Source organism: Podarcis filfolensis (assembly GCF_964270895.1).
Source record: "Podarcis filfolensis genome assembly, chromosome: 1".
Lineage (NCBI taxonomy): Eukaryota > Metazoa > Chordata > Lepidosauria > Squamata > Lacertidae > Podarcis > Podarcis filfolensis.
Genome location: NC_139604.1, coordinates 108,359,676 through 108,387,263, shown reverse-complemented (window position 1 = coordinate 108,387,263; position 27,588 = coordinate 108,359,676). Strand labels below are relative to the sequence as shown.

Genomic DNA, 27,588 nt, shown 5'->3' with positions numbered 1-27,588 from the left:
TGCTGAGTTTATCCTGGGTTAGAAAGGATTCCTAGACAATATAATTCTTGACATTATACTCCTAAGCAATCTGGTACTTTCCTAAAAGAGCTGCTATGTGGAAACTCTAGCATCAGACAGAAATCAACAGGTATGGTTTTTCCTAGGACAGAGATGCATTGATAAATCACACACACACACACACACACACAGAGAGAGAGAGAGAGAGAGAGAGAGAGAGAGAGAGAGAGAGAGAGAGAGGTTCCCAGAGACATAAATGCAGCTAACCAGCAGGCCAGTAAAAGATCCTTGTTGAATTGCCAGTGCTATTCAATACCATTACACAGAATTACACAGAATTATTAGCCACCCATTCCTCCCCCACCCATTAGTAACCGATCACATTTGCCCAAGGGAGGAGAAATTCCAGCATTGCTCCCAGACCTGAACCCTCTGCCTCACAAGCTACTAGCCCAACACACCAGTTTTTCCCTTGGTGGCAATTCAGCCTTAGAGTTTCTTTTGCTATATATCCATCAAAGTAGCATTAAGAAGTTTTCAGCATTCAGCAGTTGGAAGCACAAGGATTTAAGCATATGATGTCTGTTGAGTGGGTGGTTAATGAATCCCCATATCAGTGCACTGAGCCTCCATGCTGGTTGAATGCAGCTGGGGATCAGAAATCCATCATCTTTAGCTACAGGGCGTCACAGAGTTATTTCTTGCACTGCTGCACTGAGCTATACACCTGGTGTACTAGCGGCAACAAACATGGGATTCAGGCTTGTTTGGAGGGTCAGCAAGACAATTTGAAGTGGCATAATGGCAAACAGCCTTAGCTACAAAGAATAACATCGGGGGCTGTGTGCACCCAGCTCCCAGCCTGATCTCCATGCCAGGAGAGATATAACCTGCCAAATTTCTGGGTTGCTCCTAAGGGTGAATGAGTAGGGTCAGAAAAAATAGGTAGCAACCCTGATGCAGGTTGAAGTATCCTCAGTAGGCCAACTCTATTCACACAGCTGACTAACAAAATCAAAAAGCTCTTAAACTCATGGAAGCAAACAACCATAAACATCAACATACTATTTTCCTGAACGTCACATTATTAAAAATAGAATATTAACATAGGCACTTCCATGCTGTTCTTATATAGCCCATTACCACTCAAGCAGAATATATTGATAATTTCTCTTGAATGTTTCTTTTATTCCACTGGCTGACTCTAAAAACTATCACTCTGTCTCAACACTCAGTCACAGTTTGGGTTAGTTTCAGACATGTAAACTGTTCTAGGTCAAATCAGAGGCGGTTTGGGGGCAGTGCAACCGGTTCTGCTGCACTGGGCGCCAACACTAGAGGGCCTTGCAGGTTTCCACAACTTTAACAGAGTGAATTGAGCAGAACGGAAGGTGAGAGGTGGCAGGGGGCGCCAAATTTTGGCCTTGCACGGGGCACCACTGAAATTTTTAAAGCCAAAGGTTTGCCACTGGTCAAATCCTTGAAGCTTAATGCTGATGCTGTCTCCTCACTTTCTCAAATATAGGAGATTCCAGAGGCAACATGAACCAAGTTTGGTTTAAATTGGAGGAGACACTATTAGAGGCTTATGCCATTTTTGCAATTGCTTTATTTACAACAGAGTGTTACAGGGGCAAGTGCTCTTACCAGGCAGCAAACTGTCTGAACCCCAGAAACAGACCCTACTTCCTGCCTTCAGCTAATTCCCAGGTCTCTCTGTCTCTCGCATCACATACTTCCCCCCAAAGAATCCTGGGAACTGTAGTTGGTTAAGGATAATTGGAATTGTAGCTCTGTGAGGGGTAAACTACATTTCACATTATTCTTTAGGGGGGAAGCTGTGTGCTTTAAATGCGTGATGACACACTTCCCCTGCTAAAATTCCATCTTATAGGCCACCTAGGATTCCAGTTCTCCTTTCCATCTAGTAACACAGAAGACCAAGGGAATTATCTTGCGTCGGCTGCATTACAGGAGCTAAAAGTGGCTACTCCCACCCTCAAGCTTCACCTGCCCTCCCAAGCCATCTGTGGAATTGGAGCCAATCGACTTCTTTTATAACTCTACTGGGGATAAGATAGGGCTGCACTGATAGTTTACAATAAATACCCAAATGAAAGACAGCAAAATAAAGCTTCGCTGCACAGGCAGGTGATTTATCTCTCCCTGTAGACATCAGCAGCACAATATCCATCATAAGCCACAGCTGTCCTGCTCACTCTCTGTTTACTCTCGATGAGCATTTTTACATGCTGTAAATCACAAGGTGGCAGCTGTGGTGAGGTAAGGTGAGGGCATGTGCAGATGCCCTGGTCCCCAGTTGAAACCTTGCGGTCTACCCATGTTGCGGGTATTGCCCCTATTCTTTACTATCCCAAAAGGCTGAGCCACCCAAATGCACCAGAAGCCTTCTCTGTGGCACCAAGCAGTTGACTCTCTTCCCGCCCCCATCTCTCCTTCTCTCCTTTCTCTCTCTTCTAGATTCAGCCCTGCACAACATAAATGCCTAGAAATTCATGAGCCGCGTGATTCTGGAGGGTGCACCATTCATTTTCCCTGGGCTGCCAGCTCACTCACATCTGCACTGTAAATCAGCAGGGAAAAGGTTTCAGAGGTTATAGATTCTTGTCATACAAAACAGATGCCTGAGCACATAAATCTCCAGAGTGTCTAAAGGGCTCATAATTAAAAAATGAGTCCAAATGGATTTTCCATAAATTACATCTACAAAAGAAATTAATAAGATACCTTTTTGTATTCCCCTCAACCAGTATGCAAATAAGGAAATTATGTGGTAATAAACGTCCAGCGATTCCCTGGAGCTGTCTGCAAGATGTCAAGAGAGAGGTTATCGAGGGGGGATGCCCAACGTGAGTTGGAAAGCCAGCATCATATTTAGTTGATATCTATCCGGATCTCATCACTTTATACCTGTGAACGATGGGAACATGGTGGCTGCCACATGCAGGGATGGCATGTAGGGAGAAGAGTTCTGTACACTTGCTCCCCACTCTGCACATTGGATGATGTGGCTCTCCCTGACCCAAACTGGTCCCATGGGTTAGGCAGAGACAGAGGTGCTCCTGCGGAGGGATCACAAAAATTCTGAGGCAACGGTCCCTGCTCAATGCGCCGACCCATTTTCAGGTTTATTATTTTTACAGCAGAAACCTATCCTTCATTGTTGTGATTCGCCTGGCAGGCTCTGCCCTCCTTTTTAGCCTCTTTGATATTTCTTGTGTTCCATCCACGTTCTTCTCTAAATTCTTTCTACAGCACAGTAATCTAAGCCTAGGGAAAATCTATTTTTAGGCAAAGAACTGGAAGAGAGGCGGCTAGAGAACTGTTTCTTAATTGATTTTTTATTGTCTTTAAATTGTGCTCATACAAGCTTAGCTATATTGTAAGCTGCTTTGTGAAGGCCTTTTGCCTTGAAAAGCAGAGTATACACCTAGAATAAATTAATAAGCACTACTGGTATAATAACATGAAACATATGGGATGATACCCAACTGGCAGAGTTGTGGGGTGAACTCTTTATGCTGGGCTGGGGAGGGTATTTGATTGGAGGTATCCCTCTGCTCAGTTCTGCTGGCTGAGTCAGCTTATCACTACCCACCAAACATGCAGGCAGGACACATGTGGGGAGGAGGGAGGGCTGAACCAGTCCAGGATCTGCTGGGCCTGATTTGGGCCCCCACTTTCTGCTGCAGCTGCTGTGAGCAACTAGGCTCTGCAAAACCTCACTGGTGGGATCCTCAGAACAAACCCATCAAAATTAATGGGCTTAGGTTATTTGGTTGCCTTCTGCCTCAAAATAAACCATGCCCTTCCAACTGTACAGTTCTATGATTCTATAAGCATAATAGGTGCATTATGCACATATAGTAGCAGAACATCATGATAAAGGGATACACTGATAACATGGTTATCTACATGAGGTTACATGAATTAGGGTTGCAATCCTGTGCACACTTACCTGGGAGTAAGGGCCAATTGATTCAGTGCATTTTACTTATGAGTTAAAACATGTATAGTACTGCTAACAAATCAACCTTAAATTTGTCCAACTAAGATGGCATACTGAACCCTCACTGCTCAGATATGCAGCTCACTGGGAATCCACGATCAAGCCATGATTTATCACCCAACCAAGCTGACACTATATAGGATTCCGTTGCACATAAAACCAGATTTGTTGCAATTGCTCTCATCTGATAGATTAGGACAAAGAAGAAATCGATCTCATTGGATAAACAATAAACAGTATATATTGCCGCTGTGCCGCTAGGTCCAACACACTGTACACACGTTACCAAATCAGGATTTTGTATCAAAACCATTTTAGGCCACTTGCTGATTTCAAAGAAATATCACTGAAGTCTTAATCTAAATAACAGACCATGTAGGTTGTTTTTGCCAATCTTGTCATTCCAACTCAATATATGGGCGGCAGCCATTGCAAACACAGCCACCAACTCTATAGGCACCAGCTGCCAAGGCTCTAAAATATGCAGAGCCTTTCCATGGAGTGAGCACCAAACTGTGGAAAGGTGGTATATACCTTTAAAAAGAAAAAAGAATAACCAAAAACAAGTAAACCAAATCAAACCCCCAACTAGTACAGCAACTTTAGGCTGATGCGCACAGTTATAACACTTTATAAAGAATTATGATAACTGTGGGGAAATGGCAGTATTCAATTCAATCCAATCACAAATTCTCTGCATGGCTCGGATATTGTGTATTTATTCCTATGTGCTGTACTTTGGGCCAATTAGATTAAAGTGTGTACGTGTCTAGGGGTTGTTTTTTGTCTTTTGCTAAGACTCCTGGTTTGTAGAAAATGGAGCAAAGCCAGCAGAGGAAGTGAGGCGTACAGGAAGGATAAGAGTCTTGTACTCACTATGTGAAGCTGCAGGAAGTCAGTAAGGCCAGGCGCACTGTCGATCCGAACCAAGATGCCATCTTTCACTGTTGTGCTGAACCCGACAGCAAGGCGGTCCGTCCTCGTGCTGGGCCTGTCATTTGCTGGCCAGGTGTAAAGGATGAGGCCTCCACTTTTCCCAAATATATATGTGGCACCAGCTTCAAAACAGAACAAGAGAAATCTAAGAGTTAGCCTACCCAGTTACAGTAGCATTGCAATTGTAGCAGATAACACTGTGTCTAACTACGATATTCCATTTGTGAGAGTGATGAAGTCCAAGGCCTAGGGGGTGGGGTGGGGGCTGTGTCACCCTGAATTAAAGCTGTGAACAAAATGAATTAATAACAAAGCAAACGCTAAAGAGATATGCATGAACATTTTCAGACTCTACTGCATAATAGCACAAGGCAGATAATGCATCGTCTCTAAAAGCCTTTTATATATTGTGATGAACAACCCAGTTAGGCTTCTTTTGCATTGAAATTCATTCCACATCTCTAAAATGTACATTAAAATCTTCCCACAGAGCCTGGCATATTATAGTTTGCAGCTCCTGATTGGTGAATCTGCCATATAACTTCCCTTACCTGGAGGGAAGGCAGACCAGAAACGCTTTAATTGGGGAGGAGGATATACATTTGCCAAGTCCATCAAACCTCTGACCAGCAGCCAATCCTGTCAGTGAATGTAGGCTTTTCTGCTTTTGCCTTAAAGTGCATTTGCTATGCAGATTATTATGGCCTTTTAGAATAGAATAAACGCCTTCCAAGCACTGTTGAAATGAATATTCATGCTATTTCTGGTTATCCTAAGTGAACGTACATGGGATTAACAAGGGAACCACAAACAGATAAGTGGTACTTCCTTTTAGGGAAAGATAAATCACAGGTGATAGGCTTTGCTGTACCCATTTAGTTAAGCTGTGCTTCAGGTGCCCATCTCCAACTAAAGACAAGAAGCATTTGCAATAAAGACAGCTAGTAGGTTTTATCATGCACCCATGATTCCATTATCACTAACACAAGTCAGAGCAATATCAGAAGCTGTGTTGCTTCTAAAGAAAAACAAAAAACCCAATTCAGTTAACAATACATCCATGGGAATCAACCAGCTAGCTGCACATGGAGATAAGGTGTGGTTGTTCAGTGCATGATCTGGAGAAATAACTTGCCTTCCAATGACTGATATAGAAAGGTAGGGGATGACTTCCTTTTCTCAAAGCTATTCTCAAAGAATATTCGGCCGAGAAAATAAGATTCATGAACAGCTCAATATTTTGAATGTTTAACTGGAATTAAGTCCCAATTCATTTCAGGGCATTTGCCAAACTGTTAATTTCCACATTATATTTGAGTTTTCACATCATGTGAAAGCCACTTCCGGAAGTATTGTGGAATATAATGCATATTTGGTGCTTGTTCCCATATTATTTGTTTTTTTCTGGAATCAAATAACACAGAAATGAGGAGTGGCTTTTATACTGTGTGAAAGCTCAAATATAATTCAGAACTTAACCGTTAAAGAAACATCATGAAAATGGAACAAACTGCCATTTGAATGCAGCCTGTGTCACTGAATACCAATTGCTGAGGAGGATAAGAACAACAACACAGCAGGATTTGTTCCCTTCATGACCTGCTTTGGGGCATCCCAGAGGAGGAAATCACACGCTGAACTAGGTCAACTTTTGGTCTGATCCAGCATAGTTCTTCTCACATTCTTACCTAGCCTTCCCCCCTCCCAAAACAGCCTATCTCATTTAAATAATTATTGCCATTTTGTACTCCAATTTCCTTCAGCTGCTTTGCCTTTTTCGTGTCCCTAATCCATTCCCTATGATTAGCACCTTTATGCCTTCTTAAACACTTCCCATTACTCTTTGTAACTGTTGCTATACAGGCTTCATCATTTTGCAATGTCTTCCTTTGCCTAGCCTCAAGATTGTTCCTAGATTCTACTGCGGTGGGCGTAAGACTTCTGCGATGTTTACGCCATGTCTGCTTGCCACAATAACACAAACCATCTCTTTGTATTAATTAGCGCTGTCTCTAATAATGAATTAACAGGGCTTCTCTCGATGTGCAGGTAATTCAAACAGTCCTCTTTGAATGACGGAGCCCTCAACGATCTTCTGTCCTCAATTATTAGTAAGCTACTACATTTCGCATTATGCCAGCTCACAACATTACACGGTGTAAATCAGTGCATGAAACAGATGGCTGGCAGTGTGACTCTAAAGCATCGGATGAGCTGTTCCCACTTGCAATACCTTGCATGCGCCCTTTGCCCCAGGACATTTTTCACTAGTAACATTCGTGGTAGAAGTAGACTGTGATGCTTGACCTGCAACTGCTGCCTAAAACAGTAGACAGTGCCAAGTTCTCCCATCTCTTCCCTGAGCATTTAGGCAAATTGCTCATGGCATGGCATTGTCACATCATGCATTTCCCTTTGTGCACATCACTGGCAGGGCAGAGAAATGCGGAGAAATGAAATTCTGTCTGTCTAAGCATTGTAAGGAGAGGGAGACATGAGGCTGCCATTTTCAGCCCTGTGTTGAGCAGCATGTCTAGCTCTTCCCTAAGTGTGCTTGTTAGGTGGACTGAGTCACTTAGGAATGTGGTTAATGCTATAGGCAAACTGGAAGAAAGCCACTTTAAAATGAAAAATAGAATCTACTCAACAAAGGCTTTTGTTCAACTCACAAATGGAAGAATTTAAGGATCGCTTTTAAAAATTGCATTCCTTCTACTCACTGCAGGTTCTGAGAAGACAAACTATGGAAAATACTCACACATCTTCCCAAGAGCCACTTGGCTGCACACGGTGCATATCAGAGTCCCCATGAGTGCTAATTACACCCAATTATAATGATTGGTCTGTCACAGCACTTAAGTGCCCAGCAAGATGGAATTTGACATGAAGACATGCACTGTTTTGTGTATCTGTGAAAGGATATTCTAGGGCGGGGCACCTAATGGATTTTCCCTGTAGGGGCATATCACAAATCAGAATCCTTGTAAACAATATATATCCACCCTACATTGTAACTCATAAGCCCTATAAACTATAAATTGTGGTAGTTACCGTTGAAAATGGTGGGATTTCTTTTTAAATAAGCATGCATATGATTGCATCTTTAGAATTCAGTTAATCCAGACTGAGTTGCAGGAAACTGCCGCTAGTTATTTTTGCTAGCACCAGAACAATTGCTTGTACCAGTCATGTGTCATAATGGACAAAGTGAGTTTGCATTTGAGTGTCTGGTGTATGAGGAGCAGACTGTAATGGCAGAAGCAAGCACAAACCACCAACTTCTAAGAGACTCCAATTAAATATATTCAGAGACAAAATATATAAGGAACTCAGTCCATAAACTCTGACAATGAAAACATCTAATACTTCTGCCATTTAAATTAACACCAATGAATCTCTGAATGCGGTCATGAACTCCTTTGTCACAAGCAAACCTCCTATTTGTTCTGTTAATCCAGCAGTCTGAGAATATGAATCAAATGATAAAACAATTTCCACCTGAAATAACATACAGGACACACACAGTTTGCTACCTTCCCCCCAATTCATCACCATCCCTTTGTTCTCTTGCGTGTAATCTCTAGTAAATATAGATGATAGCCCTTTATTTATTTTTAGCCCTGTTCTCTACAAAGACTGGGAACTTATTAAGCAATTGCTTAATAAAGGGAGAAATTGACCTCCACAAAAGCCTGTTCTTTTGGAAAGTAAAGAGACCCAGAAATGCCCAAACAGCATTACTATCTGCTAGCCTATTCTTCCCCAGAATTTTAATTTTCCTATTTCATGGATACCTGACGTTCCATTACAGGCCTTCTGCTGAGTACAGTAGTTCTGACGGGGCGCTTTTCGGGATGCTCAGAATTCTACTGCTCAGATCCTATTATGTTTATTAATCATTGTAACCATGTAAATTTTTCCCCCATGCTAGCAGGAACCTATCAGTTCAACTGAAGGCAAATTTGCTAGCAGGGCATATTTTGGTCTTCTTACTCGGCAGGATTTGCAAGTTACCAAGCCGCTGAAATTGTCTAGCATACTCTTAGTAACCAGCACGGCAGTCAGGTTGGAATCCGTAATACATCACAAACAATTAAAGTGCATTTAGCTTGCTACAGCAGGACCCAGTTCAACACGCAAAGAAGACCTTGGCAAGAACTGCACTGAAGTGCCAATTAAACAAGGGAGACGTGAGCACTTTCACCTGGGTGTTTAATGCTTTTGCAAAATTGCATTGAAATAAGACAAAAGGTCTGACAGACGCACAAAGGCGAGGAAATGCAAAATAAAAGCCAGGCACTTATCTCACTATACCCAGGCTCTCTGGTTCAAGCAATCTTGTATCAGTAGGAAGGTGTTAACAAGGGAAAACTGAGAAAGTATAACCTGAATATCAGGAAAGATAAGTACCCAAGGACAAGCTCTCCTAGGTGGTGAAGAGACGTGTGAGTATCTTGACACTTATTTGAGTTGTATATAATGAATTACTTGGGGTGGGGGCGAATAGAAAATGTGCAACATACAAATAATGGTATATCATATCATTGGGATGAAATGGATATGGGTCCAGACGTGTGAGTCTGGAATGATTTACCAAACTTAAAGAGCTTGAGTGATGTATTCATTTCAGAATATATAGGTATGCTTGCACTGGTTTATCTCTGAAGCTCTCATGTGTCCACTTAGTTATGCAGAAGCTCAGCTCTGAATCAAAGCCATCTAGAGACTGTGTCCCATATTAGCTGTCATGAATCTTATAGCTAGCAAAATGAGGCAAAGGGTGCTCTTCTTGTTGTCTTGCCACTGGGATCGGCTTGTTGGGTGGTGGCATAGGCTTCTCTATTGTGGCACCCCACTGTGTAGATTCCCCTTTCCCTGGAACAAGGTTTGTTCTTGGTGGACTGCTTGTGGTTTGTTTAGGGTGGAAAAACCATGAGCTCAGGTTCACAAGTAAAAACCATGAGCTCAGGTTCACAAGTAAAAACCATGAGCTCAGGTTCACAGCATCAGGGCTGGAAGAGAACTGAAGCAGTTGCAATTTTCTCTGCAGGCACCAGCCCCCTTACTCATTCATGACCAGCCATAATTTGGCCCAACATTATGTGCAAACGAGGCCACTGCGTTCCTTCTCCCTCCCACTTCTCTAGTGCCATTTAATTCTCCTACACGGCATGATCCCAACCAATCAGGGGCCACTTAGCAGCGAGCACAACTATGCCTGGGCTTCCCAGGGCAAGCCCTTTAGTTTTTCTCTCGTTTACTCTTCTTATATGTGCATAATATATTGGGCAAGAGATACTTGTAGGAGCTGGGGAGAGACATCAAAAGGGCTGAAGGAGTATGTGGTGTTGCCATCAAATGTGCTGGTTCATTTGATCTCTATTCTAATGGGGGACCCTTTCAAGGAGGAAACAAGGAAGTGTCTTGTTCCATCCATCATAAAGGAATAGTCTCTTTATATCCTTTTTTTCTTAGAAGTAGCTTTACCTTGCCTCAGAACAAATCAAAATGGAATGGAGAGCCCTGTGAAAATGCAAAGCTTCCAGGGCAAAAGTATAATCCTTGGAAAGCAGTGCTTCCCCACTTAAAAGAGTTCTCATGAACCAGCTGCTTTTCTCGTCAAGATTCTGCTCTTGGACGGACAAACCCTCAGAGACCCAATATGAGCACAGCAATCTCATCATCTCTTCCTTAAAAGACATACATTGTTTGACATTAATTAAACAGATTTCTCTTCGACATTCACAGGAGCTTGGGCTTCCTCTTCGCTAAAAGAATGAAGAGGAAGGAGAAAAAGAGACAGGCGAAACGCAAAACAGAAGCAGCAACTCAGAGCATGGCTGCTTGCTTTGTTTGTCTTTAAAAAAAAATGACAGCAAATTAATACAAGTCACTTTCCTCACAGGATGTAGGCTCTCACCTTTCCTAATGAGAAGCCTGCACCCTGTCCCCCACTGCCAACCCGAAGACACATAAAAGCATAGCAATAATCAACAGCTATTCCAGATCTTAAGCAAAGATGACCACACTTGCTGGTCTCCCAGGATTGTTGGATTTCTGTATTTCAATGACGTTGGGTGGCCCTCAGGGTCCCTTCCAACTCTAGGATTCTATGACTCTATTATGACAGCCCCCATCATCCCTGACCTTTGGCCATGCTGGCTGGGGATAATAGGAATAATTGTATAGCAACACTCTTGGTAGGCACATTGGTCCCATAGTACAAGACGCACAGAGAAAATTGAGGTAATACAAAGTATAGGTTGTGAGCTTTTGTGTTACACTGAACTCAGTCTGGATGCTCAATACTCTCTTGTCTGTTTGGCCTGAGGAACATTTTGTGTATTCTGAACTCTAACACCCTGCATTTCTAACTATAGTTTATACAAATAACACTGGCTTGTGTTTCATTAATCTTGCTTCTTGGTGTGACTTCATGCCTTCTTCCCCATCTGCTTCTCCCACTAATCAATGTGGCAGGATGAGAGAGCTTTAATTATTCCAGTTTAAATTATACAGCGGTTTCAGTTATATTATACACAAATGAGTGAAAATGTGCAAAAAGTTGCCTCTGTTGCCTCGTTGTCAATGCTAGAAGAGTTGATCCTCAAATCCTCTCCTGCTTCTGCCATTCTGCAAGTTCACTGAAGGAATGAGTGTGGACTTCGCCTGGCTTATGACTTTGTTTTCCATGATAAACTTATTCTTTAACTTAAAGGGGAGTTGAGTTTTTGCATTCACTTTGCATCCAGGAAAGGAGATAGAAAAAACTACTGTAACAAATTAGCTTGATTTCCCACCTGGATAGGGCAGTCTGGGCAATGGGGGGGGGGAGTGTCATTCATGATTAATAAATTATTGAACTACTCTGAATTGAAATATGGAGGTGTACTTTTCACTGAGCTTCACATCTATTCCTGCAGTGTGCAAAGTTCACATTACAACTGAAGATAAAAGAGCACAGATTTTATATTCCCTAGAGATCCCATCTGCACATTAAAAAGAAGGGTAAATGAAGCAAAAAGCATACATTTATGTGAATGAGATGCATATCCATACACTTCATTCCTTAGGTGCAACTAACATTAAATACCTTTTTTTACAATTAATACAGGGAAGTGTTGCTGGGGTTAAACCATCTGAATCCCCAAAGGAAAAGCCAGATGGGTGAAAATTATCCACACAAATTTGATCTGTATCTGATGCAAGTGAAAACACTGCTAAAAACTGTGTCCTGCTGCCAACTGCAAACATGATTTCATTTTTCTTGGCAATGGCTTGATAAGGAGGCCCATGGAGAGAATGTCCTTGGAGAAGTCCAGGTGGCAGAATGCCAAAGGAGAAAAACTGGCATTACCTATCAGTAGCATAATTGCATTCTCAGTCCTCTTGGGGGAGGGATGATTAGGAGGTACCTAGTGAACTGGCTAACCAGTTAGTAAGTCCATTTTAGGTATCTAAAATAAAACCTGGCAATCAAGAACTTCCCTTTGTATAGGTCTAATGATCATGTCTTCATTCCACCCACTTAACACGGATGTTCCTGCTGTTCACCACTGACTTCCATCATATTCATTATGAAGAATCCTAAGCTCCTTGACCCTGGGTCCCTTCATGAACATCTCTGTGTTGAAATGTAGCCCCCTGGCCAGTTCCATACTATATTTCCTGAGTTAGGGTATCATTTTGTGGCTCTCCAATTCATTGCACCTGATGGACTATGGAATCTTTTCTGCTGCACAGCCTGTTTGTTTCTGAGCTCTGAGTAATTTTTGAATCCTTGGTTTTCATAATATGAGACCAACTTGCTACCCGCACAAAGATAACCCTAAGAGAAGGCACTTGTACAGAAAGTGTTAAACACCCTGATTACCCTTCCACAAAAGAATCTGTATATGTATGCTGATTGGGTCATACACCAGCAAAACTTTATTGATAAACGCCACTGGGAACCAATAGGATATTGCTTTATTTTATAGGCTTCTCCTTTTTGTTCTAATCTTACTGGGAACTGAAATACAAAAAGGGATGAACACAGTTCTTGGGTTCAACAGCATCCCTTCTGCTACTGGACGTTGACAGAAGGCTGAAGGGTCTGGGAGAATCAGCAAAAATCACCTCCCTCCCCATTCTGTTGACAGAAGCCTCCATTGTATTAAAGAGCCTTCTACCAGCATACCACTAGATACATAACCCCCCCCCTTCATTATTCTTATAATCTGCTTGTTTCCATTCTGGGATGAAAATGAACCTCTGCAAACTCAACACACACACACACACACACACACACACACACACGTTGGAAGATTCATTTTAGGGAAGCTTTTAATGTTTAATAGGTTATTGTATTTTAGTGTTTTGTTGGAAGCCGCCCAGACTGGCTGGGGAAACCCAGCCAGATGGGTGGGGTATAACTAAATTAGTAGTAGTAGTAGTAGTAGTAGTAGTAGTAGTATTTAACTTGGGGTAGCAAATAAGTGGCATTTGGAGACCAAGTCATAAATCCTGGGCATTAAATGCAATGTCTACAGTATGCAAACAGTATGATTCTAAGGTGAATTTCATAGACTGGGATTTTTCTATTTTTGCTTTCTTGAGCTAATCCAACTGCCCTGGGCTCCTTTGGAAGGAAGGGTGGGATATAAATTAACGAAATGATAATTAATAATACTTACAACATTTCTTAAGTAAAGTGGTACCTCTGGTTACGAACTTAATTCATTCTGGAGATCCGTTCTTAAGCTGAAACCATTCTTAACCTGAGGTACCACTTTAGCTAATGGGGCCTCCCGCTGCCGCCGCACTGCTGGCGAGCAATTTCTGTTCTCATCCTGAGGTAAAGTTCTTAACCCGACGTACTACTTCTGGGTTAGCAGAGTCTGTAACCTGAAGTGTTTGTAACCCAAGGTGTTTGTAACCCAAGGTACCACTGTAAAGACATGGTAAAATGGTAAATTTGACTACCTGCTCTCAGGAAACCCAAAGGTGACCTTCACATTGCCCTGCTTTGTTTCCAAGAGAATGACTTGGGTTGTGGGTGTTAATGACACAAGGAAGACATTCAGCCAAGCACCTAAGGCATGATTTGGGTTAAAGCTTCCTGGTTCAACCTTACTAGTTTCACTCCTTTTTTGAAACACTTTTGGACACATGCAATTTAATCCAAAAACGACAACCTTGCTCCTTGGTTTTAAACTCTCTCAATAAACTCAAAACAGCGGGTTGTTGAATTAACCCTGCACCCTGAAATAACTCCTGAATGCACTCAAACATTGGAACAGACTACAGACAATGCCATTGTTTCTGCTTGTTTAATGATGTGATACTTGTCAATCTGCTAAGAAAAGAAACCAAAATGTACTTGGCTTTATCCAGCTATTTAGTCCATCTTTCCTTATCTCTGTGCCTCAGCTGTCCTCTCATAATGTGTCACATAGGTAGCAGACTATATTGACAGCTGCTGAGATCCTCAGCAGCGCTGACCTGTTATGCGAAGGCCTGGCAGGGGTGTTTGGAGCTATAGCTGGGGGGTCAGAAGCCCGTAATTCACTAGGATTCTCCCATGCTTCTGTCGTTCCAGGATGCTGTGACTTTGTCTGGCATTGAACAGATAGAGAAAGCAAGAATGGAGCTTTGTTCTCTCCTTTCTCGAATTCTCCCCATCTCTCTTCACACACAAATGAACAAACACACACACTTTCTTAGGGCATGCTGAAAACAGGATCACAACTCACCAAATGGAAGTGCCAAGGCAAGCGTTTCAATCAGAAACCTGCACTTAAGAGACCGAAGCCCGATACCTAACAATCAGGAAGAATCACGGGAAGTAACAAATTGAACGAGAGGACGTAAGTCAGCTTCAATGTGACCTCTTCCACAAGGTGGAATAAAGAGGGGATAGCCACCTTAAACATCTTCCGAGAGCCGCCTTTTGTCAACTCCCCAATCTGCACAGGGATCAGTGAATGTGTTAAGAGTAAAGGTAACGGCCCAGAAAGGCAAAATAAAACTCCAAGCTACAAATAATTAAATCACATAACAAAACACTTTCTGCAGCTGAACCTGAATTCTACAAATTTCAAAAGTAACAAGGACTGAAGAGGAGTGACTGAATCTGTGCCTCTAGCATATCATAGAATTCACTTTATTTGATATGCAAAAATAACTAAAAATATTTTAGTATCCATATAGGTTGATGCTACGGATGTGTACAACCAGTGGTGCTTGGTTGGGACTAACAGGGTGAAAGGCAGGAAGGCCACCCATAGGCGGGTCTGAGCCAATGACAGGCAGAGACAACTAATTCTAGTTGATGCTTTCCTTTGTAGAAGTGGAATGGTGACATGTAGGAAAAATTATTGTGAGGAATTCTTTGGCCCAGTCAGCAGATGAAAAGTGATCTCTCGATATTTTTCCATGATATTGTAATCTTAACAACCTTCTTTCATTCCTGACGGAGGGAGGGGCAACTCATCCACAAGAGGCAGCTCTGAGGGAGTGGCTTACGTGCAATTTGCTCAAAGGCTGAAGGAAGAGACAAGTGTAATGGCTGTTTAATCATCCTCACTATGAAGTGCCAATTCTTTAGTCTCTTATGACATTCATGAATGATGCAGAAGGCTGGCATGATGAATGCAAAGCAATTCCAAGCGGCAGATACTTTCGGAAAATTTATATCCCCCTCCCCGCAGGACAAAAGGGCTCCTGAGCTGAATTATCATTCGTTCCACAGAAGAATTTACAGTCTTGCCAGCTACTCCTTTTACCCTACTCAATAAAGCGCTTATTTTGATATACTGACTGTGGTTGCTCGAGAACAACCATGTCCCAGGAAAGTCAGCAACCGAAAGAAAGTGCCAAGCACTTAAGTTTGACTACACAGCCTAAAGACTTTATTCACTTCAGTCAGTTTCTTCTATGCACTAGTGGAAAATATACTTTGTTTGCAAAAGGTCCCAGGTTCAGTCCTCAGCATCTGTAGATAGGACTTAGAAAAGGTCTGGCCTGAAACCCTGGAGCACCACTTCTAGTCATTGTAGGGAATGCTGATTTAGAACGACATTTAAACTTGGCAACAATCCTAGCTCTATTCAGGCATTTACCTGTATGAATGTGGGCTAAAATTAAGGCAGGGGAACACACACAAGCCATGCTCCCATCATTCCTGCATGGCCCATGATCTGGAATCATATGTTATCTGGGTACCCAATTACACTGAGGATTCTCAGTGCATTCACCTGAATGTGCTTCGAATCCCTCTTCCACCCTCCTGTCTCAGTGCATGAAGCGAGGGATGAGGGAGGAAATGAAGTATGTAATAAAAGAAATTGTTATGGATTTTTAAAATAAAAATAAATAAACTATTAAATTAAAAAACTTGATAAGTGATCAAAATATAAATAATCTAGATAATAATGTCACACTTTGCTAATTCATAGAAATAATATATATACAAGAATGTATAACTTGCTGTTGAAATGGAATACACAGGATGAGACGGTTAAATCAGCTATGATTAAATGGGCACAATACATTGGTCATAACATTATGTTTGCTGACTGGGAACAGTTATGGACCACCGGTATAAAGTTCACGGCATGTAATGCCTTAAGAGAGAACATTATGAAAATGATATATAGGTGGTACATGACCCCAGTCAAGCTGGCAAAAATTTACCATACGCCCAATAACAAATGTTGGAAATGTAAGGAAACTGAAGGTACCTTTTACCACCTTTGGTGGACGTGCCCTAGGATTAAGGTCTTCTGGGAAATGATTTATAATGAAATGAAAAAGGTGCTTAAATGCACTTTCGTGAAGAAACCAGAAGCTTTCCTCCTGGGCATGGTAGGTCAATTGGTGTCAAGGAAAGATAGGACGTTCTTTATGTATGCTACAACAGCAGCAAGAGTACTTTTAGCAAAGTATTGGAAGACACAAGAACTACCCACACTGGAAGAATGGCAGACCAAGGTGATCGACTACATGGGACTGGCGGAGATGACTGGCAGAATCCGTGACCAAGGGAAAGAGACGGTGGAAGAAGACTGGAAGAAATTTAAAGTTTATCTTAAGAATTGTTGTAAAATTAATGAATGTTAAAATGTCTTGGGTAATGCAAAATAGAATTGCAGTGACAAACAATTGGATATGAAAAAAAGAGTTAAAGAAAGTGCTATAAGAAATTGAAATTAGGAGTTGCTGGAATGATTTAAAACAGGGATGTAGAAAGGGGAGGTATGGGGAAGTCGCTGAAAGAAGGTTTTAGGAAAGAAAGGTCAAGAAATTATACGTGTTTATATGTTTGTTTGTTTATGTATTGTGCTGTATTGTCTTTTAATATGTGTTGAAAAACCAATAAAAAATTTATAAAAAAAAAGAAATAATATATTACATGGATATTAATATTACATGCCAGTAAACTAATGCATTGAAATTATTGTTGGTTGTGCACCTGCTCCCACACATCAATAATCTTGATATCCTGAGGCTGGTTCCACCCAGTGCTATTTTTCTAGATAAAGAGGTGCTAGAACTCACCACGAACACCTCCCTTGTTCTCTTATAATGGCAATGGCACCCACCTGAGAGGTGCTGGAACTGAGTTCCAGCTGAAAAAATCCCTAATTCCACCCATTCACTCCACCCACCCATTACCCATCCTTTTTCAGCCTGTAGCATGTGTTCAATATTATGCAATAATTCACAAGATAATTCAACCTAGTGACAGGGTAACATAAAAATATGATAGGTGCTTTCACTGCCACTAAAATTAAGCTTGTCGTTTTATTCTCTGACATGACTATAGTCGTATTAAGAGTTTCTGAAATGAGTCCACCACTGAGTTAAAATATAACTGCATTTTAACAGTGTGCAGAAACAATGGACTACCCTCTGGTACAATAAGTCCAATCAAGTTCCTTAAGGTGAGATGAAATAAACAGAAGCCAGTTAGTAAAGTAGATAATGAATAATTACTTTCTTTCCTTGGGCTGTTTCCCCCAGTTTGAATGTCATGCCAAACCTTACTTTAGCATGACTAGAACCAGCCAGAGTGTGCCTAAGATTCACACGCCTATCCTGCTTCTCCATAGTCACAAATAATTCAGAAGCCATTTGCTTTCATTTTAGATTAACCATGGTTGTATTGTCCAAGCCAAACTAAGTGTGCTTAATATTAACTATGGTTAATTTGAAGCAAGCTAATTCCAAACCTTCCAAGCTAATTCCAAACATTGGTGACAGCAGTCACGAAATTAAAAGACACCTGCTTCTTGGGAGAAAAGCAATGACAAACCTAGACAGCATCTTAAAAAGCAGAGACATCATCTTGCCAACAAAGGTCCATATAGTTAAAGCCATGGTTTTCCCAGTAGTGATGTATGGAAGTGAGAGCTGAACCATAAAGAAGGCTGATTGCTGAAGAATTGATGCTTTTGAATTATGGTGCTGGAGGAGACTCTTGAGAGTCCCATGGACTGCAAGAAGATCAAACCTATCCATTCTTAAGGAAATTAGCCCTGAGTGCTCACTGGAAGGACAGATCGTGAAGCTGAGGCTCCAATACTTTGGCCACCTCATGAGAAGAGAAGACTCCCTGGAAAAGACCCTAATGTTGGGAAAGATGGAGGGCACAAGGAGAAGGGGACGACAGAGGACGAGATGGTTGGACAGTGTTCTCGAAGCTACCAGCATGAGTTTGACCAAACTGTGGGAGGCAGTGGAAGACAGGAGTGCCTGGCGTGCTCTGGTCCATGGGGTCATGAAGAGTCGGACACAACTAAATGACAAAATTCCAAACCATGAGTTATGAAGCTGACTTGTGTAAACAAACCATAGCAAACATCAATGACAGCTTATATGTTTATCATCCATTCACTGTTCATTCAGCTTCAAAAAAAAATAAGCTTGTGCCAGTCATTTCTTACATGTAGGGGTAAAGCCATAGCATTCATGAGGAGAAGTTCAGCTCAGAGAGTTCATACCATCAACTGAAGTGATGAACAACTGAAGATGCTCGTGGAATTCAATCATAGTGAATTTCTGTGTGAAATAACCCAATCCACACCTCTCTGACTAATGCACAGTTTGGAACTTTGAAATCTACTGAATTCTGCACTTCGCTGTATGTAACAACACAGTTCTCAGAGTAGTTTAAATGTAAAAAGGTAAAGGTACCCCTGCCCGTAAGGGCCAGTCTTGCCAGACTCTAGGGTTGTGCGCTCATCTCACTCTATAGGCCAGGAGCCAGTGCTGTCTGCAGACACTTCCGGGTCACGTGGCCAGCGTGACAAGCTGCATCTGGCGAGCCAGCGCAGCACACGGAACGCCGTTTACCTTCCCCCTGGTAAGCGGTCCCTATTTATCTACTTGCACCCGGAGGTGCTTTCGAACTGCTAGGTTGGCAGGCGCTGGGACTGAACGACGGGAGCGCACTCCACCGCAGGGATTCGAACCACTGACCATGCGATCGGCAAGTCCTAGGCACTGAGGTTTTACCCACAGCGCCACCCGCGTCCCTTCAGTTTAAATGTAGCACAATGCAAATTTCAATGAGCATTTTCAGAGAAATACATTTAAATACATATTCTCAAACAAAACATAAAACCTCATAAATTTTAAAACATATTTTGAGAGGGTTTTTAAGATTCAAAGACTGGAGAAAGTGCTGTTACATTCAGGTGCTGCTTTTGGGCTTCTCACCAGCACCTGGTTGGCCATTGTCAAAACAGGATGCTGGGCTACATGGGCCTCTGCCATGATCCAGCAAGGGTCTTCTTATGAGTAATGCAGAAATGGAAAATAATTATGAGTTAAAATGTGTGAGAGTAACACAGAAATGGAACCTTGCCTATCACTGTGGCCAATTCTCATCTTCTATTGTTTTGGTTTTCGTATCATCATTATTTTGTTTCTTGTAGACCTGCTTGGCCAAAATGTGGCCTATAAATGCAGTTAGGCAGATGGATTAATACTTATGAAGAACAAAGAAGTTCCAGAAGACTGAATCCTTCTGAGTCCTGTGCTATTTGTCACTGGAAAGAAGACACGCTTGACTCTTCATCCATTATATCAATAACCAAATGTTTAAATAATGAAAAATAAATGGGAAAGACAACGGCGGGTTGGTGCATTATGTTCTAATATCTTTACAACTGACATCAAGCCATGGACAAGCAACAAAAGGGCAAGGAGGCAGCAAAGAACCTGCCCTTTTTAAAACAAATTGGTAGCAAGCTAAGTTATTTTCAGAGACTGAATACTATATATCCTACCTAGACAATGGGTTTGAACATAGGCCACTACTCCCAGTTGTGGCCCCCAAAGGTAGGCCTCCCTAATTCAATGACATCTTCAGACAGAACATTCCTGCCTGTTCCTTTACCCAAGAAAAAGTCATAGCAGAAGTGATGCAGATCCGCTGGGTGCCAAGGGGGGCAAGCTCCCACACAGAGAGCCAAAACAAATTTCAAATAAGATGGAAAAACTAAACCCTCAGATGCCTTTTCAAGCTGTTTCTCTCTCTCGGTGTGCTGCAAATGCAATATATTGATTCACCTCTTGCTCTCACAGGCTACTCACATGCTTCAGCAACACGAAAGTATATATATTTCTCCATCCTTCATCTCTTGCGCTGAAGAACCCCTTAACCCTGGGATAAGGGGTAGCCAACATGCTTTCTTCCCTCTCCAGTCTGGATCCCTGTAGCTTGATTAACAACCCCCTTTTCCTACTCCCCATTGATTTTGATCTTAGCTTTCGCTACTAAGACAAGGCAGCTGCATCTTCAGCTGCGTACGCCAGAAACCAAATTGTGCTTTGAGCCTGATTATCCAAGCTCTGCTATGATGGTCGCTCAATGGCAGAACACAAGCTTTCCATGCAGCAGGTGCCAAGTTCAATCACTGGCATCTCAGGGGAGGCTCGGATAGATCCCTGTTGTGCTTCTGTCGTGCACTTGGTGGGAAAGCATGTACTGCCACCCACAGGGTTGTGTTAAGTGTGTTAAGCTTGTAAAAGCAAGAAGGCTGTGGGAAGGAGTGAGGAAGTGTGTGAACTTCCCAGCTTCCGGGGTTGCTGTTACCCAAAAGAATTATTTCCCCTCCTTTACCAGCTCATGTTGCTCAAGGTTTTGTGACGCCATTGCTCAAGCCAACTCTTCATCCTTTGAAACACAACTGGGGAAAGAAGAGTGCTGCAGGAAACCACTGAGGTGGTTGAAGATGGCACGCAAATCCCGCTCAGCTATTATTAACAGCAAGTAAACACAACTATTGGTGCATCACAATAAATGCACAAACTGTGCATCAAGCACTCCCTGTGGTCAGACAATTGCTTGGTGCTCTGCCTGCACGCTCTGTGACAGGAAGTGAGAGGAAAACATGGACAAAGAGGTGGTTTTGTGCATGAACAAAACAGGCATTTTCAGGCATGGACTGCACACTGCTGTAGACAGCACACCACAGATGTAAAAACGGAGAAATCAGAAAGGTATGGTTAGTGCCATTCTATTCTGCATTCTGATAAAAGGGGAATGTGGAGGAAAAGAAATCAGCAGAAGGCTTCGTTGTGGAAGAGCCTTTACAGGAAAGGTCTTTCCCAATCATGCTACCTGAAATCCTTTAAAATGGAGGTGCCAGACACAAACCCTTCTGCATGCTAAGCATCTGCATATGTGTACTAAGCTATGGCCCCTTGGGGAGAGAAGGGATGGAAAAGAGTCCCTTCCTGTCTTCTCTCTGCTACAGTTTTATCAGAACAGGTGTCAGTCTGCAGGAAGAAGTTGATGAAGGGGATCCATGCATGGGCCTAGCTCTATTGCAAAAGCAATTCAAGAGGTCACTTGGGGCAGCAGGAAATTTAGGGGTGTCAATGAAACTGCATGCATCAGCTCATCATTAATGATTTGCAATTCAATGAACACGAACAAAACACCAAGCTTTTAGACTGTAGGAAGCAATGCTTTGCTCATTTTTTGTCTCATTTCACTCCCAATCTGTAGGTGATTTTCACAGTAGAAGGCCATTACAAATACAATATGTTTACAGATCCTATGGGAGCCCTTTCTGCTTCCTCACAGAGAATGAGATCCTTTCAAAATCTCATTCTGACAGCTGCACCTTCCCTTTTAAGACTGTTAACTATTGAAAGGGATGTTCAGTGTCAAGCATATATTCTGAGAAAACATTTCTCTTTCAGTGCTGTCCTAAATGCAGGTATTATGATTCACTACTGTTTGAGAAAGGTCCAAAGGTTTGTTTGCCTTTTTAAAAATAACTTTCCTATGGGGAAAACTTTGAAATACATAATACACAATTAAAAAGAACCAATTCAACTCTTCAGGTGCAATCATTTCTTTGGACTCTTTTGCTGATTGTTTGCAGTATTTGACTTTGTGCAGAGACAAAGACTTCCCACTTCCTATTCTATTTGCCTCTTTCTTTTGATATGGCAGTGAAATGATGATGCCAAATTTGTATTTGTGCAGAAAATAATATGGCAGTAGACCATGATGCCACCCATTCAAAGGCCCAGAGCTGATCTCTCTTAAAGGTAAAGGTAAAGGGACCCCTGACCATTAGGTCCGGTCGTGACCGACTCTGGGGTTGCGGTGCTCATCTTGCTTTACTAGCCAAGGGAGCCGGCATTTAGCTGGTCATGTGGCCAGCATGACTAAGCTGCTTCTGGCGAACCAGAGCAGCGCACGGAAACACCATTTACCTTCCCGCCAGAGCGGTGCCTATTTATCTACTTGCACTTTGACGTGCTTTCGAACGGCTAGGTTGGCAGGAGCAGGGACCGAGCAACGGGAGCTCACCCTGTTGCGGGGATTCGAACCGCCAACCTTCTGATCGGCAAGTCCTAGGCTCTGTGGTTTAACCAACAGCAACACCCGCGTCCTTGCTGATCTCTCTTATCCAGGTGCAAATCTGGAATAACTCTATTGGTACCAGAATACAAGTCTGAGTTTGGGTCCGTACAAGATTTTGGAAAATGCACCCTCTGTCCATACTGCAGAATTAGATAGAAAAGGGGCTAAATATATTCTTGAAAGCAAGAAGGCTAGACTGTCAGCCAGGCCTAGTCCCTTCTGTTCTATTTCTGTATGAGTAGAGTTTTCATTCTTACGAGGAAGCATTCAGACACAAACCCCACACCACCACCACCTGCAGCCTTTAAGTGATTCAGCCCAGGAAAAGTTTTACTATTTGATTCTGCCAAGTGTAGAAGTTAGCCCTCAGTTTGATAGTCATTGTGATAATCCTTCTTGACCAAAGATATGCTGATCACAGCTAAAATGTAAGTATGAAGCAAAGCCATCCAGCAGAGCTTCCCAAGGGAATAAAAGTTCTCTCCTCTGCAAACCGGTATCTCTACATAACTGATGTCCCAGCAGTAGTTAAAGGGATGTTTGAGCTATAAAGCTGCTCACTGCACAGGCATCTTTCAAGAGATGCCTTTGTACTCTTTTTAAAATGCACTGCAGTTACCGTAATGTAGCATTCTTCCCATGTGGGCAAAGTAGCTTGAATAGAAGCCTTTAAAAAAAAAAAAAAGTGCACCAGGTTAAACCAAATTGTGCAACATATATATATTACATATATGAGCCTTGGAGCTCCATTAAAATATGTCAACATATTGGTTGTTTACTATTATATTTTTACAGGGGGAAATTTCTGTTCCCTAGTATCTTCTGTGAGCACTGTTACCATACCTACTTTTGAGGGTTACCATGCAAGGCTTTGTCATGCATTTGTGGACATATATATTGAAGTGTCTCCAGGAATGACTTTTTGATCTCTGTGTGGATATATGTGGCAAAGTATAACATCATGAAGACCGGACAAACAACTGTGTGATCCTTAAGTGGCTTTCTGCACGAAAGTGATGGGTGCAGACATCTTTTTTGGTAGCTTAAAAATACAGGCCCAGGCTTTCTTGTTTTGATGCAGTGAACATCTAGCTGTGACACAGGGTCTTTAAAATGCTTTTTAAAAACACACATCAGGATCACTCTAATTTTATTTTTCTGTATGTCTGCAGTCCTATTTTTTGGGAGTTTTTTCCTGCTGAATTTGGTTGTGGCTCCGCCTCCCCCCGGCTGATGTCTTCTCGAGGCATCGCCATGACGACTAAAAGACCGCCTGAGATGATAACGAATGGTCAAAGTTTCCCTTCAGAGTGAACTCCAGCTGTTGCAAACTTCCCCCATTTATCTCCTCACAGTCTCAATTAGAGCGATTGCACTTGGAACTGATTTCCTCCTGCCTCCTACCGAATAGATACGTCCACCTGTCGATTGGCATCCTTGCTTCATTACTTGTTGACAACTTGCAAAGCAACTGTGCTCCGCTAACAAATTGCTTCTAATCATTTCCTTCCCTAACATTATCTCCACAGTCCTTCGGTGTGCAGACATATACTCAGCAGGCTGGGCTGCTTCCAGACGCTAAAGTGTGAATAGAGCAAGGACCTGCAGTTGCGTATTCTCATCCTCAATTCTCCACCATTAACTGACTATATATTATAAGCTGAGGCTGTTCTTTCTGCATCTCCATGTCCTACAATGATAATGTGTGGATAATATGATGGTACGTCTCCTTGATGGAATATGCTGGTTCATCTCCTCAAAATGAATTGCATATAAGTTTCCAGGCCTTTAAAAAAAACAAAAAACACACCTATAATGATGTTTGCTTTCTACGGTATACAGTGGTACCTCAGGTTAAGTACTTAATTCGTTCCGGAGGTCCGTTCTTAACCTGAAACTGTTCTTAACTTGAAGCACCACTTTAGCTAATGGGGCCTCCTGCTGCTGCCGCGCCGCCGGAGCACAATTTCTGTTCTTATACTGAAGCAAAGTTCTTAACCTGAGGTAATATTTCTGGGTTAGCGGAGTGTGTAACCTGAAGCATATGTCACCTGAGACTTATGTAACCCGAGGTACCACTGTATATTTATTTCCTACATGCACATAGCATCAAAGTTTGCTTTTCTATCATGGTACTTCTTCAGTGCCTTTGGTGCAAAGTGGCATTACAGAACCATGAAACTTCTTCTATGAAATAATAATAATAATAATAATAATAATAATAATAATAATAATAATTTATTTATACCCCGCACATCTGGCTGGGTTTCCCCAGTCACTCTGGGTGGCTGCCAACAGAATATTAAAAACACAATAAAACATCAAACATTAAAAGCTTCCCTAAACTGGGCTGCCTTCAGATGTTTTCTAAAAGTCTGAATCTGTGAATTCTTTAGAATCACAGAGAGACAGCCCTTAGCTAAGGTGGGATCAGAATGGCATTCTCTCACATCTGTAGCTGGCTTTGTAATCTACTGGCACACAATGCTTGCCTTGTGCTAATGTCACAGTAGGGAACCTGTGGCCATCTAAATATTGTTGGGATCCAATTCCCATCATCTCAATCCATCATGATCCATTGCCCTGGATGTTGGGATTGTAGTCCAGAAACATCTGGAGTGCCACAGGTTCCTCTTCCCTCTGCTAAAGCATCAAGGATTCAGGAAAAGAATTGACATAGGAGTTGTCTTAAAAGCAACCCCTTTGGCACATTGGGTCAAATATAGTCACAGCTACTTTATGGAGTTTAGATGAAGTCTTTAGTAACAACATAGCATGCCTGCATTTCCTCGTAGGGGGATCTGCTGCTTTAGTAGGATATTTATCCAGTGCTGTGGCCATTGTATAGCCCTGTCTTATTCCCCCCTTCATCAGAAATACGCTCAGGGTGTTTATTTTTGAAGTATTTGTACTGGTTGTCTCTAGATACTGCCAGGAAGTAGTTATAATTGGTCGAGGGGGGGAAAGGTATTTGGAAATGGTTTGTCAGGATGCCAAGAGACATTGGCTGACCTACTGCAGCTAGATGCAACACAGCAGAGGGATGGGTGTGTTTTTACAACCTTCCCCCGTACTTTCTTCCACCTCTGGCACATTCATCGCAAATAAAATATCATGGTTTGGCAACGCTCATTGAATGAAACATGTGCAATGAATACGGTGCCTGCATTGTGCAAATTTACATTCTAGTTCATAGAACAGGTTGCACAGGTAAGACTTGCCATCCCCTCTTCCTGGCAGGGTCTGAGCACAGAATGATTCTCCTCTTAGGTAATTAAATATCCCCTGTTACCATCTGTGAAACCAAAGAGCAGACAGCACCAACACACTCTTCCAGGGGAAGCCAACATGATGCCCTCTAAACTTTACAAGCTACAGTTCCCATCATTCCTGCCTATTGATCATGCCAGCTGAGGCTAATGGGAGTTGCAGTCTAACAACATCTGGGGGAATGGTATTGGCTGCCCCTGGACTTCTGTTAGGAAAGGTGTTACAGGCTGTCTGCACACTTCTACTGCAACCTACACCTAACAATGATACTGAGTATTATATGATGTGTGTGTGAGAGAGTGTGTGGACTCAGCTATACAGCTGCAAATAAAACGTTTTAAGTGTGTTGTAAAATGCATTATAAAAACGTGACACTAGATGGCGATGGTGAGCTACGGCAAATTCAATATATTTTTCAAAACGTTTTTAAGAAAAGCATTTTCACAACATTTTTAATATGTGTCAGGATTCCACCTGTGTGTGAGAGAGAGGCAGAGAAAGAGGAAGAGAGGGACTGGAATGCACACTTGAAAATGAAATTCAGATGGTGCTAGATAACCAAACTCTGAGCTCCTGCTAGTAATTTATAGATTGAAACATTGAATGGCATGTAATGTATGTGATCATGACTGAGCAAGAATTAATCATCTCTAATAATTCATAGTTGGACCCCCGTACACAAACTGTGAGAAGTCAGAAGGGAATATTAATAAGTCCTTTACATGTACCTAAACCCGCATTGGTCTGCTGAATGATTACTCTTCACAATCTTTACTTCCTTTCTTGCCCAGATTCCATGGGAAGGCAAAGCTTGTTGATTTCCTCCTCCCACCAAAAACAGAAACAAAAAAATCTAACTAAATAAAAGAGGGGAATGATAAAATAAGTAAGGTGTTTGACTCTTAGTTCGGTGCTTTGCAATAATGAGATCATCATTTTTGCTGCTCAAATGGGAAATCTGAAGTTGTGCTCCACTGTGGCACATGGGATAGCACAGTGTCAAGTTCCCCTGGTTCAAATGTATTCTGTGCATAAGAATTAGTTGCTGCAAATGGCATGATTGTCACAACATCACAGCTGAAATACTAGGCTTGGGAAAAGAAAGGGTGCATGAAGAAAAACATATATGTGGAAATACAACAAAAGGCTCTGCAGCAAAATGAACCTGGAATATTTAATTAGCTGGTACTTAATTGGGGAGGGGGACGCTCAAAAGTTGCACTTTTCGATCCAGACATTTGCTGTAAAAGAAATCTAATGGGGTTTATTTTGCATATGAAATTGAACAGGGTGCTTGCGTTTATGTGAATTTTTGCACCAGACCTCCAGTGCACAATCCCAGTGCGTTTTTAACAGTCATCATATTTCCTTGGATTAATAAGATAAGAACTGGGGTGTGGTGGAGAGAAAGTTGACTCTGTTCAGTAACTGGAAGTTTGGATGGGGGTGGGGGGGAATGTCATCATTCTTCCAGAATTTC

The 27,588-nt window shown here is 42.0% G+C and overlaps 1 protein-coding gene and 1 long non-coding RNA gene across 29 annotated transcripts in view; both read right to left on the bottom strand.

The window, feature by feature from the left end:
• The window catches only part of NRXN3 (neurexin 3), a 1,197,396-nt gene that overhangs the window by 285,311 nt on the left and 884,497 nt on the right, over nt 1–27,588 (bottom strand). For all 28 annotated transcript variants that reach the window (XM_083609454.1, XM_083609464.1, XM_083609467.1 and 25 more), the window contains one exon: nt 4,907–5,088. In XM_083609454.1, coding sequence (XP_083465580.1) covers nt 4,907–5,088 — 182 coding nt within the window. The remainder of the gene's footprint in view (nt 1–4,906; nt 5,089–27,588) is intronic.
• LOC310766952 overlaps nt 23,972–27,588 on the bottom strand; it is a 51,802-nt gene continuing 48,185 nt past the window's right edge. The window contains exon 2 of the long non-coding RNA XR_014550543.1: nt 23,972–24,624. This is a non-coding gene — a long non-coding RNA (uncharacterized lncRNA). The remainder of the gene's footprint in view (nt 24,625–27,588) is intronic.